We start from the raw sequence: 14,605 nt of genomic DNA on the forward strand, positions 1-14,605 counted from the left end.
TGGTTAACACAAGCTTAAGAGATGTTGGCTTTTTGTTAGACAAGATAAACTATGTTAGCTAAGACCCCACTTGTGAATTTTTAAGTTTTTTACGCATCCTTAAAACAACAGTTGCTATGCATCAGAAACGTTTGCCATAGAGCTTATTTTCTGCAATGATCCAAAATCCAATGCAAAAATCCCACAGGTGAATTGTCATTAAAACACATGGCGATGCTACTTCCAGGATGGCCTACAAAAATACAGTATAACTTTTGTTCTCTGTTGTAGTTGATTCTTGTGTACTTTAACTATTGTGATGACAATACAATCACAACATTGTATTAACCAGCATTTATTTATATCCTTTCAAAGGTCCCATATAAGGTCCCTTTTTTGGGTTCATATACCTAATTTATATGTCTACTGAAGTACATTCACAATTTTTTAATCGCTGTTTTTATTTTTTTTTGTCAGGTCAGTGTCAGGGTTAATGTGCTGCTGTTCCATGCGTGCTCTCTTATCTGCCTGTATTGCTGGCGCTCAGAATCCCCCGTGAAGAGAAAATAAAATTAAAATAAAAAATGCTCCCCATGTGTGCCATGTCTGATCTCCCATAATTGGTCAGGTTGGCTTAATTCTCCGATATGTTCTGCCCCTTTTACCATATTGGTAATGCTACACACAGTCCGAGGGGAGCTTGTGCTTGCTACAACGAGCCAATGGTCATGGGTCAGTGATGTCTTTGTCTTGTGATGTCACTCCACACATTTTCAATGAGGGGGGCTAGGGACCAAGCGTTTCATGCGGGTATTGCCTTCCTTAACTACCTAAACTTTACATTTTTGCACATACTGCAGATGTGCCAAAACATGCACAGGAAACCTGGAAAACACACTAAAGAGCATATAAAACCAGATAAAGCATAATATGGGACATTTAACATGTTGAACCATGTTAAACCTATTTTTACAGAAACCAAAAATAACCGAGAATACATTCTTACCCAAAAAACAACAACTTGTTACTTCCTCCCCGGATTACTATTGTGCATAGTGCAGTGAAGGATATAATGTCTGACCTGCTGGTCCTGCCAACCATGCAGCAACTAGCCAAACTGCAAAAATACACACTACACATACATATACCAGTTGTCAATTATTGTTATATTTCTGCTTCAATATAACTATGAGCTTAGGACCAGCTCATAGTTATGCTGCTATAGGCCTAGACTACCGGGGGAACTGGCACCAGGATCTCTTATCTCTCTCTCCCTCTTTCTCTCCCAGCTTTCTTATCTTATAGTAATAAGATATGTATTCTATGGTTAGAATACAAAGATAGTGACAAGCTACTGCTTGTCACTATCTTTTCCTTGAGCTCTCTTAGGTTCCTTGGGACTGTTGGTGAGGATGGCCTGCCCAAATAAGCCCCCCCCCCCCCCAACCTATCCCATCCTATTCTTCTTTCTGCATCTTGTCCCATCTCCCCCATCCCATTTTCAAGCCCAGCACAGTTTAGCAGATGGCTGTTCCGTCATACGCCCGGGTCTGCTGAAGATTTCTGCCTATTAAAAGGAAGTTTTTTCTTGCTGCGCTATGACGGATTAAGCTGGGCTCTTGTAATATAGCCATAAGTAAGGTCCTTTACCTGCTTTTTGTAAACATAACAATGAGCATGGTCTTGTTACCTGCTCTTTTGTTAATGTTAACAGACAAACAGTAAGGTCCTTTACCTGCTTTTGTAAAGTGTCTTGAGATAACGCCTGTTATGAATTGACGCTATATAAATAAAGATTGATTGATTGATTGATTCAAAGCCATCATTTGCATAAACTAAATTAAGCAAGAATAATGTGTAATGATTCTCATTCCTCCAACAACAGGTGCAAGCAACAATGATGAGAAGCTGGGAGATAACAGATGTAGGGTGGCAACTATAAGCAAACTCTGATTGCTACCCCATTAGGGAATCCCGATTTAATCTGGTTTTGACCCTTGTTCTCAAAATGCAGCTTTTGTGTGATACATATTAACAGTTGCATCATGTTTGTACATATTTTGCATGCATTTGGATTCCAAGTATTCTCAACATGCCACTGCAATGGAAAATAATTGTTCTAGTTAAGTAGCTTTGGTTCAATGGATCAGATCAGGTCTTACCTTTGTCTAGGGCAGCATCCGGGGAGTTTAAGTCCATTAAACTGCTGATGTCAGACTTGTAACAGGGGTCAGTGGCTGGCAGCTTCTGCCTCGGCTGGGAAGAGGGATCTAAGAAGAAATCAAATAGCAAACAAGGTTAACTTGACACACTCTAAGAAATGATTCATGGGGTTAGTTAGTTGAGCTTAAAATCAAGAGATTTTTCAACATAAAAAAATACATTTGTTACATGGACTTATTATAACAAGTTGATAACTTATTTTAATAAGTTGGTCCAGCTGAAAATATGGGGTTAGTTAGTTGAGCTTAAAATCAAAAGATTTTTCAACATAAAAAAATACATTTGTTACATGGACTTATTATAACAAGTTGATAAACTTATTTTAATAAGTTGGTCCAGCTGAAAATATAGAAAACTGTAAACTTAAATATGTAGACATTTTCAACAAAAAGATTGCCTGACCAAAGGGCAAACCCAAAATCAGTTCCACCTCCTTAATTGTCTCAGCTGAATCACAGCCAGCAACTGGCAGATGATAAATAACTGAAAAATATAAATTTAAATAAATAAATGTAAAATAAGTAAGACAAAACGTTTTCCGAAATGTCTTAGGGCTGAATTTATGTAAGATTATTAAATGATGCTTTACCTAGAGATGTTTAATTATTCTCTTTCATAAGTCTTAAAGAGGTGAGGTTATTGTCTGTGAGGTTTCTTTTGAAGACGTTAGAGTTTGCAGCAAGTGAGACAAAGTACGACCGACCACATTAAACATCATTTGTCTCAAAACAAAAGCACATGTCATGTTCGTTGTAATATGAGCTTATAATTTGAAAAAAACAGAGAGGATGTTCTATCATAGTGACAGCAAGAGCTGATTTTATCGTACAATCACGTACAGAGAGGAGCCACACTGCGACCTTAAATAACGCCTGTTGGAAAAAAAATTAAAAAATCAGAAGAAAACAAGAGTTTCTATGGAGTATCACTAGGTAAGTACCTGTTTTTGCTTTATTTTGTTCATAACCGCTGCTAACTGTATTAGCAAATAGTGCAAGAATTCGTTTTAACAGACAAAATTGAAATCAAGCTAATTTAGTGATTGGTAGACCCATAGCTGCCTCAGCATCGACTTCCACCACACTTTCCCTTTGCCCGCGCGCTCGATCCCGACGCCGCCCCGCGACCGTTTTTTCTGCCGAAGTGACCGTCAGACACCGACGTCTTCTACTGCAAGGTTCGTGTTTTGTCTACTGTAGCAACCGAACGAATTTAATAAGCTTTAAACGTTAGTTGTATTTCTGCAAAGGTACGAGAGATTGGCGTTTTGTTTGGTCCAAATTTGAAGTTTGCACGACATTGAAGAAGCTAATCCGTAGGTTAGCTAGAGGTGCATGGTGATAGTGGATCGCTTGACGGTCACAACTAAACCTGTAATAAATTACTCGTATGAGAGAAATTTCAGTTTTATGTCTCGACGTGTTGGTCTGTGTTTATGTGCAATGCGTTAACACACCGACATTACTTGTAGTAACGCCATAGAACACGTTTTCTTTTGGTAAGGCTGCAGTAGGCCTGGGTATTTTTCTGTTTTGCTATTGAGACAAGTGGCATTTTCTGAAGTTCGGAATTGTCAAAATGTCTGTGTAGTCAACACAACTTCTGTTGTTTTATTTTCATTCATTTTTTCTCGATAAATTCACTTTTAAAAAATCTTTCAACATATTAAGACAACAATGATAAGGCCTAAACATATTTAAAAATGTTATCCCCCAAGACAAATGATTATTTTTGTGCAGTTGGTTGCTAGCAATTTTTTTGTTTTTCCATCTTCAATTTAGAAACACATCATAGGAAACACGTTTTTTTAAAGTGATGCTGCACAGGGTTTAATCACTATAACTTTAAAATACTAAATAGTTCACAAAAAAACAAGCATTTTAGACAGCTTTGCTTAGTTTTAAAAATGAATTGGACTTGTAAAATTTGCAAATTTGAAGTGTCAAGAAGAACTGATCTTTTAAAGCATTATAGACTTAGACATGGTCATGGTGGAGAATTTCTCCCTTGCCTCTATTGGGAGTGTTATTGCTCGTTTAAAACATGGGGAAGCCTGAGAACCCATCTGTCAAGAAGCCATTCAACCCGTGAGACAGGGACACACGCACAGAAGTTCTGTCTTTTAAATGTTCATGTTGTTCTTTAAACACCATCTCCACAGAAAGAGAATACTTTGAACACATTGGCCGTCATTTAAAAAAGCAGGAAACCGTGTCTTGTGTTTTTGAAAATTGCTCTTTTAAAACAAACATTTATGGAACATATGCCTCTCATAGGAGCCGGAAACACACTCCTCATTCCCTGGATGACTTCAAGCCGGAGCTCTTCCAGAGGTATGTTAATCCTTCAAATACAGGGGACGATCCTATTGAGGAGGACATGGAGGGTACAGTGAGTGAACATCCTGAAGATGAAGAAATGAGAGAATTGCCTAACTTAATTGAAAAAAATGTTGCCCACCTGCTACTGAAAATGGAAAGCATATTCAATGTACCACAAAGGTGTATTGATGAGTTAGTGGAAGAACTTCACTTTATTTCTTCATCAGCTTCAGGTCCTCTTTTAAAAGATATTTTACGGTCATGTTTAAAGAAGCATAATTGTGAGGTTGATGATTTGATCATCTCAGAGATGGCAACAGACCTATGCAAGTCTAACCCAATTACATTAGCTCTAGGACATAATGCTCCTCTGTCCACCTCCTACAAAAGAAGAGAGTATTTCAAGGAGCATTTTTCCATGGTGGAACCTATAGAGTACATTCTCAGTGCTAGGGAGAAAAAAAGTTTCCAATATGTACCTATTTTGAAGTCCTTACATGAGGTTTTGAAGAAAGAAGAGATCCAGGATTTGCTCAGACATAGCTCTGAAGAAGATGGCAGGTCTGATACTCACTACTACAAATCATTTCATGATGGCATACATTTTAAAAACAATACATTGCTATCAGAAAACAATCCAGCAATTTCTCTCATTCTGTATGTGGATGATTTTGAAGTGTGTAATCCACTTGGCACATCAAGAAAAAAACACAAAATTACTGCTGTGTATTGGGTTTTAGCTAATGTGCCACCATTGCTCAGATCCTCGCTGACATCAATCTACCTTGCCATTCTCTGCAAGGCTGATGATGTTAAAAAATTTGGCTATAGTGCTGTGTTAGAACCACTGCTAAAGGACCTTGCCAGCCTAGAAGAAGAGGGACTTTACATTCCTTCACTAGGTCTTCGAGTCAAAGGTACTGTGTATTGTGTCGTTGCAGACAACCTTGGTGCCCACTCTATCGGAGGGTTTGTGGAGAGCTTCTCAAGTTCACACGTCTGCAGGTTCTGTCTTGGTGAAAGATCCCAATTCCAGGTGAGTGAAGTTAAAACAGGAGCATTTTGTCCTCGGACAACACAAGAGCACAAGGTGCATGTTCAGACAGCACAGAGAGATACAAGTGCATCTCATTGTTATGGAGTAAAGAGACAGTGCCCACTGACTGACAAACTAAAATATTTCAATGTTTTATCTGGCTACCCACCTGATTTGCTACACGATCTCTTTGAAGGTATTGTGCCTTTAGAGTTAGCACTATGCCTAAATGCCTTAATCAAAGGGAAATATTTCACACTCGATGAATTAAATAAATTAATCAAAGAGTTCCCATACAGATGGGCAGATAGAACAGATGCACCACAACCAGTTCCACTGACTTTTGCTGCAAGAAAAACTGTTGGTGGGAATGCCCATGAAAACTGGGCTTTGCTTCGCCTCCTTCCCTTGATAGTTGGAGAAAGAATCCCTGAGAATGAACCAGCATGGCTGAACCTTAAGGACATAGTTGAACTTGTCCTTTCTCCTGTTCATACAGACCTCACTATTTGTTTCCTTGACAGCAAGATTTCTGAGCATCGGCACAGATTCCTGGAGGTTTTCCCTCAGGAAAGACTTATTCCGAAGCATCATTTTCTCGAACACTACCCACACCTGATAAAGGCTTTTGGTCCACTTGTGTCTTTGTGGACTATGCGCTTTGAAGCCAAGCACAGCTTTTTTAAGCGTGTGGTCAGGCATACGCATAGCTTCCGAAACATTCTGTTGTCTCTTGCAGTGAAGCATCAGTTAATGATCGCATACCAACTACATGGCAGTAAAATTGTTCAACCTCTACAGGTAGCAAAACTGTCAACAGTGGATTTGACTGTGCTGAGGGAAGACATTAAGAAAGCAGTGGAATCAAAATTCCCTGGGGAATCATTTGTCCACATGGCAAACACAGTGTGTTACAATGGCACCAGTTACACCACTGGCATGATCTTGGCACATGGTTCAACAGGTGGTCTGCCAGATTTTGTAGAATTGACACAGCTTGTTGTCGTAAATGGGAAGGTTAGCTTCATTGTGAAATGTTTAAATTCATGGTATATTGAGCATCTTAGAAGCTATGAGCTTGAAAACACAAGAAGTGTTAAACTCATTGAGCCTAGTGAGTTGTTTGACATCTTCCCCATGGCAGCATACAGTGTTGCAGGGAAGCGCATGGTGACCCAGAAGTGCTACATTTATGTACCATAGATGGCCAGCATAAGGGGTCAGCATACCTTGTCAGTTATTTGAGTTTATTGATGAGACCTCAAAAATTGCATCATCCTCTCTATATATGGGGTTACTGTCTCATTACGCAAACAAAGATGTTGTTTTTTTTAATGAATGTACTTGCCCCACACTTGAGCACAAATGATCATCTTCAATTGCAGGTGTAGTGAGAATATACAACTCCTCCAATGTGTGTATTCCAATAATATTTTTCAAAGTGTGATAATGTTCAATCTATAATCAAACATTAGGCAATACTAGTGTCTCAATTTGCCAGAAGCATGTTATGACTTTTAAACCCAGACCACATTGATTCTCACTGAGGAGGAGAGGATGTTAGGCTCTTCATGACTCTGCTAATATGGAGATGTAAAAAGTTATTTGAGTTGTAGTTGTAAATATGAGGTCCATAATACTGAGATCGACATCAAGATGGTAATCTTTGTAGTTTTACATTTATTACATTATTCTTCAGAGGGAAATGTTAAAGTGAACAAAACTTTCTTCCTATTCTTGTCATTTGCCATAAACATAAATGTCTTCAACATTAAGTCATAGTATAAGCAGACATGTAGGATTTTTTTGCAGTAGGGTCTGTAGAAGTATACTTATGGACACAAACGTAAGACTTGCTGTGAAGTTTGATGATGAGGAAATGTCACAGTGTAATGTAACATTTCTTGAAGACTTAATCAACCAGTACCTCTCAGACTTTTCATCACATTTATCATATAAACTAGTATGCTATGTCCAATGCTTTTATTTGTCCAGAGTACTTTTTCAGTGGTCATATTCTTCTCCCATACTGAATGATTATGTGAAGTGATGTGTCTGCATGCATTCTATAACCTAAACTGATGTAATGTTTTCTTTTATAGATAGTCTGATGTCTTCTCAAGCCAAACTTCGGATCATTCTTCAGGACCATGAAATTCGCAAACTGGATTTACCTCATGGAATCCCTGATACTGTGGATGAACTCGAGTCTATTGTGAGAGAGAATTTGGTCTTGATGGGAACTTTACCTTGCATTATAAGGATGCTGACTTTGGAGAGGAATATTTTTCTCTGACATCAACAAGTGACATCAAGGACAAAGATACCATTAAGTTGGTTCACATTGTTGAACCTCCTGCACTTACTCTGACCTTTACTGATATGGACAGTTCCTTTGAAAGTGCACTAATAACCTCACTCCCTAATTCAGAGAGGTCTGTCCATCCTGCTAGCAGCGGCTGCTCTTCTGGATCGCAGGACACACTGATTCTTTCATCACCTGAACGTGTTACTCGGCGTACACAGCGTTGGCCCACTAAATTTCCAGTACCCACTTTTGCCTATAACACAGAGCTTGTGCTGGCCTCAGGAAATGAAGATTTCAGAAAGGATGGAATTCAGCTCAGCTTTGCCACGATCCTTTCAGACATCCTTGAGAAGCTGGCTGAAAGCATCTTTCTGTATGTTGCCTACCCCACAAGTGCGCAGTTGAACGATGTTGCTGAGGCACTGATTCAGAAGCATCCTTGCCTTAAAGAACCAGGGTCATATAACGGATGCTATGGATGGCAACAAAGATTAAAATATAAAATGGCCGGCTATAGATCTAAGTTGAGAGGGCTTGGATGCCCTGAGCTTGATGTGAACTCTCTTAAAAAGAAGCGAACACATGAGAAAGCACCTGCAAAGAATATTAAAAAGCCAAGAAGGGCAGAGGTGAACTATTTACCTCCTCACCCACAAGGAGAAACGGAAGTAACTTTGGAACATGTAAGATTGGAGCTCCTTGATGAAGTAAAGAAGAGGAACAACTGCCAGGTCATCAGTGAGAAAATGGCAAAGACATTCTCCATTCGCAGGCAGGAAGTTGTCAATGAAGCACCACCAATCAGTGACTTAAGAGACCGATGGCCTGCTCTTTTCGATGCAATGCAGGTTAATATTGTTTCATAAAATGGTTTGCAGTATGTGCAATGTCAGTCAATTTTCTACATTAACAAATCACGCCTTTTTATTTGTATTTGTGTTTTATACAGATCAATGAAGAATTCAGAAGGATCACCACTGTTGGTCTTGAGACAACATTCATGGCAAAACTGGACCAGTATACCCCGAAAATAATGGCCTTGGTGTCCTCAAGAGGAGGAGCTGCAAAAAGGAAGATTCAGCACATAAATAACATGCTGCTGGAGGTATAAATAAATGTAACAGTTCATATAAAATACCAAAAAGTTAGCTAAATTAATTAATCATAAATTAAAGATTTATTTTTTAAATGTCATTCTCTTGTATCATTTACAGGAACAGTCTGTAGAAAGGAGGAGAGAAGCTGCAATTCGTAGCCTAATGGTGTACCTGAGAGAACAGGAGGAGGATCTCTTCAAAGAACAGTTGGTAGGTAAATCCAACACTTCAACTGATAAAAAAAACAGGAAGGACTCCAAGGCACTCTCATGGAAAAGTTAAAAAGCCTTTAATAAAGTGGCTTGGTTACATTTAAACTTATAAAAACACTAACGCTAAATGTAACCAAGCCACTTTATTAAAGGCTTTTTAACTTTTCCATGAGAGTGCCTTGGAGTCCTTCCTGTTTTGCATCATTTATATCCCATCCAAAGAGCACCTCAAACTTACAACTTCTGAGTCCTGTAAGCGCTCCTATATAGACTTTTTTCTAACTTCAACTGATAACTTCAGGATTTAACCTGGGCTGTATTTAGGGATGGCAGACGATCAGGACGATCTGTGATATATTCAGTAAGTTTGAACAGAGCTTTGTGGGCAGTGTTTGTTTGTTTGTGTTAAAAGTATGCCATTAATATCGTTTGTTTTGCTACAAAATGGCCATCCCCAAAGCCCAGGTTAAATCCTGAAGTTATCCCTTAAGTTCAGATACACTATACATTATTCTTGTTTTTACATTTGACAAAAAAACACTGACATTGATTCTGATCTACTTATGCCAGGATGGTGATGAAGTGATGAAGATCGTTGTGAGCAGAGGGGCATCTGAACCAGCCAACGCAACAGTGGTGATTGAGGGAGCAGAGGTCCTGGATGGCCTGACTGTCCCGAGAGCATGTGCCTTGCTCATGGGACTAATGTACGCACTCAACCTGAGCTACCCAAAAGAACTAAAGAGCACCTTTGAGGCATTTCAAAAGATATTCCTTGAGCTGGATGCTCTGCGAGCTAGTCCCAAGGTAATGTCTCTAAAAAGTAAACTGCTGTACTAAAAATTAGGCTGCATTCTAATTCCACAAATGTTGCACTGTTATATTTGTGTTGGTTTTTGGTGCAACATACAGCACCAGTATTGTTGCCAATTGGTTATTAATTAGATACACCCAGCTAAAACAAATGCAGTTACCGTAAATTCCGTACTATTGAGCGCACCTGGATATAAGCCGCACCGGCTAAAAATAAGTAAATAAATGTATTTGTACATATATAAGCCGCACTTGATTATAAGCCGCAGGTGTCCACGCTATAACAAGAGCTATTTACACAGACGTAGGCTACCGGTAACATCCGCAAATACTGTAGCGTCCGTACGGATGTTAAAGGACGAGAGCGTTCAAATAATAACTTTTACTTAACCCGATCACTGTCGGCCGTGACCACGCCGTTTACAGCAGAGAGCAAAACCATAACTTGCCGTAACAATCCAACTCTCTCCCCCAGCGTTCTCTCATACAGCCACTCAACACGTTCTCGCTGGTGCATTCACTGACTCTCCACATAATCGGAATTATGAACACATTATCAACTACTGACTTTACAACATGAACCGTTACAATACGAAGCCTAGCCGACGGTGTCTGTAACACGGCTGATGAAAAAGATGACCGTAATATATTTCACAAGAAAAAGTCCATCCATTCACTGCCTCAGAATGACTTCATTACTCACTTCCTCAGTCTCTGTTGTCGCTGTCAGTGTCATCTTAACGTGCAGCAGCTCTGTTAGCTTCTTTGACAGCCAGGTCGATCGCCTTTAACTTGAAAGCTGCATCATATGTATTTCTCCGTGTGTTTTCCATCATGAGGGTGCGTGCATGAAGCGCAAAATGACTGATATTAAGATCCGACGTGACGAAGTCAAATGTTTTTGCGGCAGAAGCTCATTGTCCCCCATAAAAAATCCATGCACTAGCCGCACCGGAGTAGAAGCCGCAGTGCTCGAAGTGTGAGAAAAAAGTAGCGGCTTATAGTCCGGAATTTACGGTACATACAACAGTCATTTCATTTAATGTAATTTTTGGTACTTTTGAGGTGTTATTAATATTTAGACCTCCACTGAAATACATAGAAGAGACTAAACAGCATATAGCTATAATGCATTATAGTTTTACAACAAGCACAAACCACAATCTAGGCAGCATCAAAATGATAAAGCTGAATCAACACTTCTCTGAAGCCATCTAAAAAATAAAAAAAACTGCATAAATTTTAGCTAGGTATATTTGCATTTTTGTATATGTTGATTTATACATTTTTGGAAGTATTAATGTGTTCGCTCTGTATAGAAAATGTGTTTCAATTTTCTTCATGGAGAACACCTATAGCCATATGATGTATTTTTATTTTTTTCCAAACACCAGCAACATTGTTTTCTGCATTCCTTTTTGCGTGACTGTTACTTTTCCTGTTTTGTTCTTTAACATGCGGATTTAGTTCAGGGGATCAGTCTTCCAAAATTCAAATATTAATTTGGATTTGAGTTTTTTGTGTGTGTTTAACAGCAAACTCCTGCAAATATTGACTTCATGTCTTCATTTGGAGCTCCTCCATGTTTATTTGATGGTTAACAGTTGGACAACTTGGCATTTGTATACAATAAACAAGTTTGACCATTATACTGACTGAACTGTATTAATGTTTAAAAAAAAATAACGTTATTTATAAGAAATTGAGGAAACAATTTGAATTGATATTTGTGATGAGAAATGCAAAACAAATGCTGGAATAGCTTAAATTAAGTAAAATAACATAAATAAATTAAGTTTGTTTACCTTAATTTAATATTAGCCATTTTATTAAAATTAAGTTGGTTTACCTTAATTTAACATTAGCCATTAAGTTGGTTTACCTTAATTTAATATTAGCCATTTTATTAAAATTAAGTTGGTTTACCTTAATTTAACATTAGCCATTAAGTTGGTTTACCTTAATTTAATATTAGCCATTAAGTTGGTTTACCTTAATTTAATATTAGCCATTAAGTTGGTTTACCTTAATTTAATATTAGCCATTAAGTTGGTTTACCTTAATTTAATATTAGCCATTTTATTAAAATTACGTTGGTTCAGCTTAATTAACTGTTCGCATGGTGAAGTAAATCATGTTGGTTGTCCTTAAATAACTGACTTTCTAACATTAAAAGTCTTGTTGGATTTACTGAAAATTTTTAGTCAGAATTTATTAAAAAGATTGATGCAAATTGTTACCTTAATTTAATTAAGTGGAGCCTTTGTATTTTTTTTTTAGAGTGCAGAAAACAAGTAAAGCAGGATCAAGAACAGATGGATGTAAAACATTTTTTCATGGGAATAAGTTTTGAGCTAAATAGCAGTAATAGCAATTTATTATTATTATTATTAAATGAATGTTTGACAGTTTTACAAATACCTCCAAAGTTTATGGTCGGTTTTAGCAGGTGCTTGTATGTTGGGATTATGTTTGATGAAGTAATTTCAATAAACTTGCAATAGAAAAGTATTTTTAGAAAATCATTAGTACGGAGAGAGAAAAAGCAAAATAAGAGAGAGCAATAGGAGAAACATGGTACACCCAAACTGAAGTTGTTTTAAATGTTTTGGCTTGTCAGTGTAAGTGTTCTGCTATGCACAGAATGTATCAAGACATTTCTGGAACAAAATAATTAATGCGGCACACATCCAAACACTCCTCTCACACACACACTATGAACTTTCTAGCTCCTCGCTGCTCAGACAGTCTTAACTCAACAGTAGTTTACCATCAGCATAGCCACTCATTGGGAAAAGCGTGAACACAGTGCTGTGGCAAAAGCACACAAACTTACACACGTGCAGTAATATAAACAGTGGCAATTCTTACATAATATATGTAAGTTTATATTACATAAATATTAGCATGTTTAGCCATGCTCTTTTACCAGCTTCTTAATGAATTTTGATAGCATCATCAACAGAGGCATTACATGAGTAGTAGCGGGCTGAAGAAATAAGACTGTTAATGCTTTGTGTTTCATCATTACAAGGAGCAGATCGGTGAATGATTAGACGTTTTTCCCCAGAGTATTTGCAGCTAGCTGTAGCTATGTGATTAGCATGAGCAATTAAGAAATGATGCATCGTGAAGCCTTTCTGCAGCATCATCTCCCTTGGCTGTTTGAAAGCAGATAAAATTATCGGCATTAAATTCTACTTTTACCAGCAAGACCCTTGAACCAGACCTGTAGTTAGTAATCAATAAAACAGTGGTTAGGAGCAAAGCAGATAGAGCTGGGGGAATTGCAGCATGGAATTGACCCCTGATGCAATGTGAACTGCATATCCCAGAAATCTCCTCCAATTCATGATGTCATCCACCGTGCGGAGTGACATCATCAATCCACGACTTTGCCGGTCGAGTCAGCTTCGAGGTTGAGGCAAAGGATGGAGTGGATTCAATGGCCTGGATTCTGGGGTTCATGCCGGCAATTGACAGCGCTGGATGGTGGTTAAACTGACAGGACTGAAGTCCCTTCAGGACTGGAGAATTGGAGCTGAAGTCCGGGAGACAAGCCCTCATGGACTGCAGAGCAGCGACCGGAAATAAGACAGCAGTAGAGTTTCAGGTGCATTTCTTTTTTCTTGGTGGAGAATCGGCTTCTTCTCTAGCTCTCAAGGAAGGCGGACGCTTTTTCTCTCCCTCCCTTATCTCGTCCTTGTGTGTGTTCCCACTGCTTCTGTCTTGTCTGAATACACTGGAGTGTTTCGTTCTCTCTGTCTCTTCGGAAATTTAACGTAGCTAATAAGGAACTAACTTACTGTGTCCCCTTGTCCTAAAGGAGCTTGTTTGGATTTAATTCGGACCCCAAGACAAAATTTCTCCTCCACGGATGGACAGGGATGAAGACACGCTCCTCACGCTACCCACTCCCTTCCCCAGCACGTCTCCTTCGTCACCACTGCCCCCTAGTGGCCTGACAGTGAATTGCAGAGCAACGCGTTACCTCGACGCAGAACTACAAATGCTCAACGAAGGCATCGGGTCTACGCTGAGGGCAGAGCGTCGACGCGACGCAGAAGTATAAACTAGGCTTAAGGCGGCGTAATTTAGCCAATAGGATGCTTTGAGCAGATCAGATCAGCTGATGCAAATTCAATATTAAAGCGTGACTCTGTGACCTGCCAAACCTGTCAAATTGAATCGTTGGCTCTATCAAAAAAAAAAATGAACAGGTTTATGTTTCTCTCTGCTGCTTGTCCCATCTCCCTTCTGTTTCTCTCAGCTCTGCCCAGGTGAAGCTTCAGGTATACCTGACATTGGAGCTTAAAAGGCCTGTGCTGGCATCAGGAAGGAGGCATTTGGAGTTGGGTCCACTGTGCTGCTCAGTCAGGGATTGTCTGTTGTGTTATGTCGTATTAGTTTCTTAGTTAAGCTCTGTTATCATTTAGTTTGTGTAATAGTAATACATCCCTTGTTTTTGACTTTATTAAGGCGTTTTACTGGGTTGATTTGTTGTTGTTAGCCTCATAGGGTCAACTTAATGTGGGCCGTACTTATATTTTTAATATCATACATATAAAAGGAAATTGCCTTTTTTGATCTTTTCCTGAGTCAGAGTAGTCTCATTG

The 14,605-nt window shown here is 38.8% G+C and overlaps 2 protein-coding genes across 6 annotated transcripts in view; one reads left to right on the forward strand and one right to left on the reverse strand.

Annotated features, from left to right (window-relative positions):
- LOC306833484 (kazrin-like) overlaps positions 1-14,605 on the reverse strand; it is a 126,587-nt gene that overhangs the window by 68,208 nt on the left and 43,774 nt on the right. For all 5 annotated transcript variants that reach the window (XR_013780360.1, XM_079358761.1, XM_079358762.1 and 2 more), the window contains exon 2: positions 2,142-2,249. Coding sequence is in view for 4 of the 5 variants with exons in the window: in XM_079358761.1 (XP_079214887.1) it covers positions 2,142-2,249 (108 nt within the window). In the remaining variant the exon portion in view is untranslated. The remainder of the gene's footprint in view (positions 1-2,141; positions 2,250-14,605) is intronic.
- LOC306833485 (sterile alpha motif domain-containing protein 3-like) lies at positions 7,782-10,086 on the forward strand. Its single transcript, XM_079358765.1, has 4 exons — positions 7,782-8,715; positions 8,817-8,972; positions 9,082-9,174; positions 9,747-10,086. The coding sequence occupies exons 1-4, from the start codon at positions 7,942-7,944 to the stop codon at positions 10,014-10,016; spliced, it is 1,293 nt and encodes a 430-aa protein (XP_079214891.1). The 5' UTR covers positions 7,782-7,941; the 3' UTR covers positions 10,017-10,086.

This window comes from Symphodus melops, assembly GCF_947650265.1.
Source record: "Symphodus melops genome assembly, chromosome: 13".
NCBI lineage: Eukaryota > Metazoa > Chordata > Actinopteri > Labriformes > Labridae > Symphodus > Symphodus melops.

What these genes read in the sequence shown, in the direction of transcription:
- LOC306833485 (XM_079358765.1), top strand. Translation starts at nt 7,942, where the DNA reads ATGGACAGTTCCTTTGAAAGTGCACTAATAACCTCACTCCCTAATTCA. An exon ending in CTCTTTTCGATGCAATGCAG is followed by an intron (nt 8,716 to 8,816) that starts GTTAATATTGTT and finishes TGTTTTATACAG; the next exon opens with ATCAATGAAGAATTCAGAAG. An exon ending in ATCTCTTCAAAGAACAGTTG is followed by an intron (nt 9,175 to 9,746) that starts GTAGGTAAATCC and finishes TACTTATGCCAG; the next exon opens with GATGGTGATGAAGTGATGAA.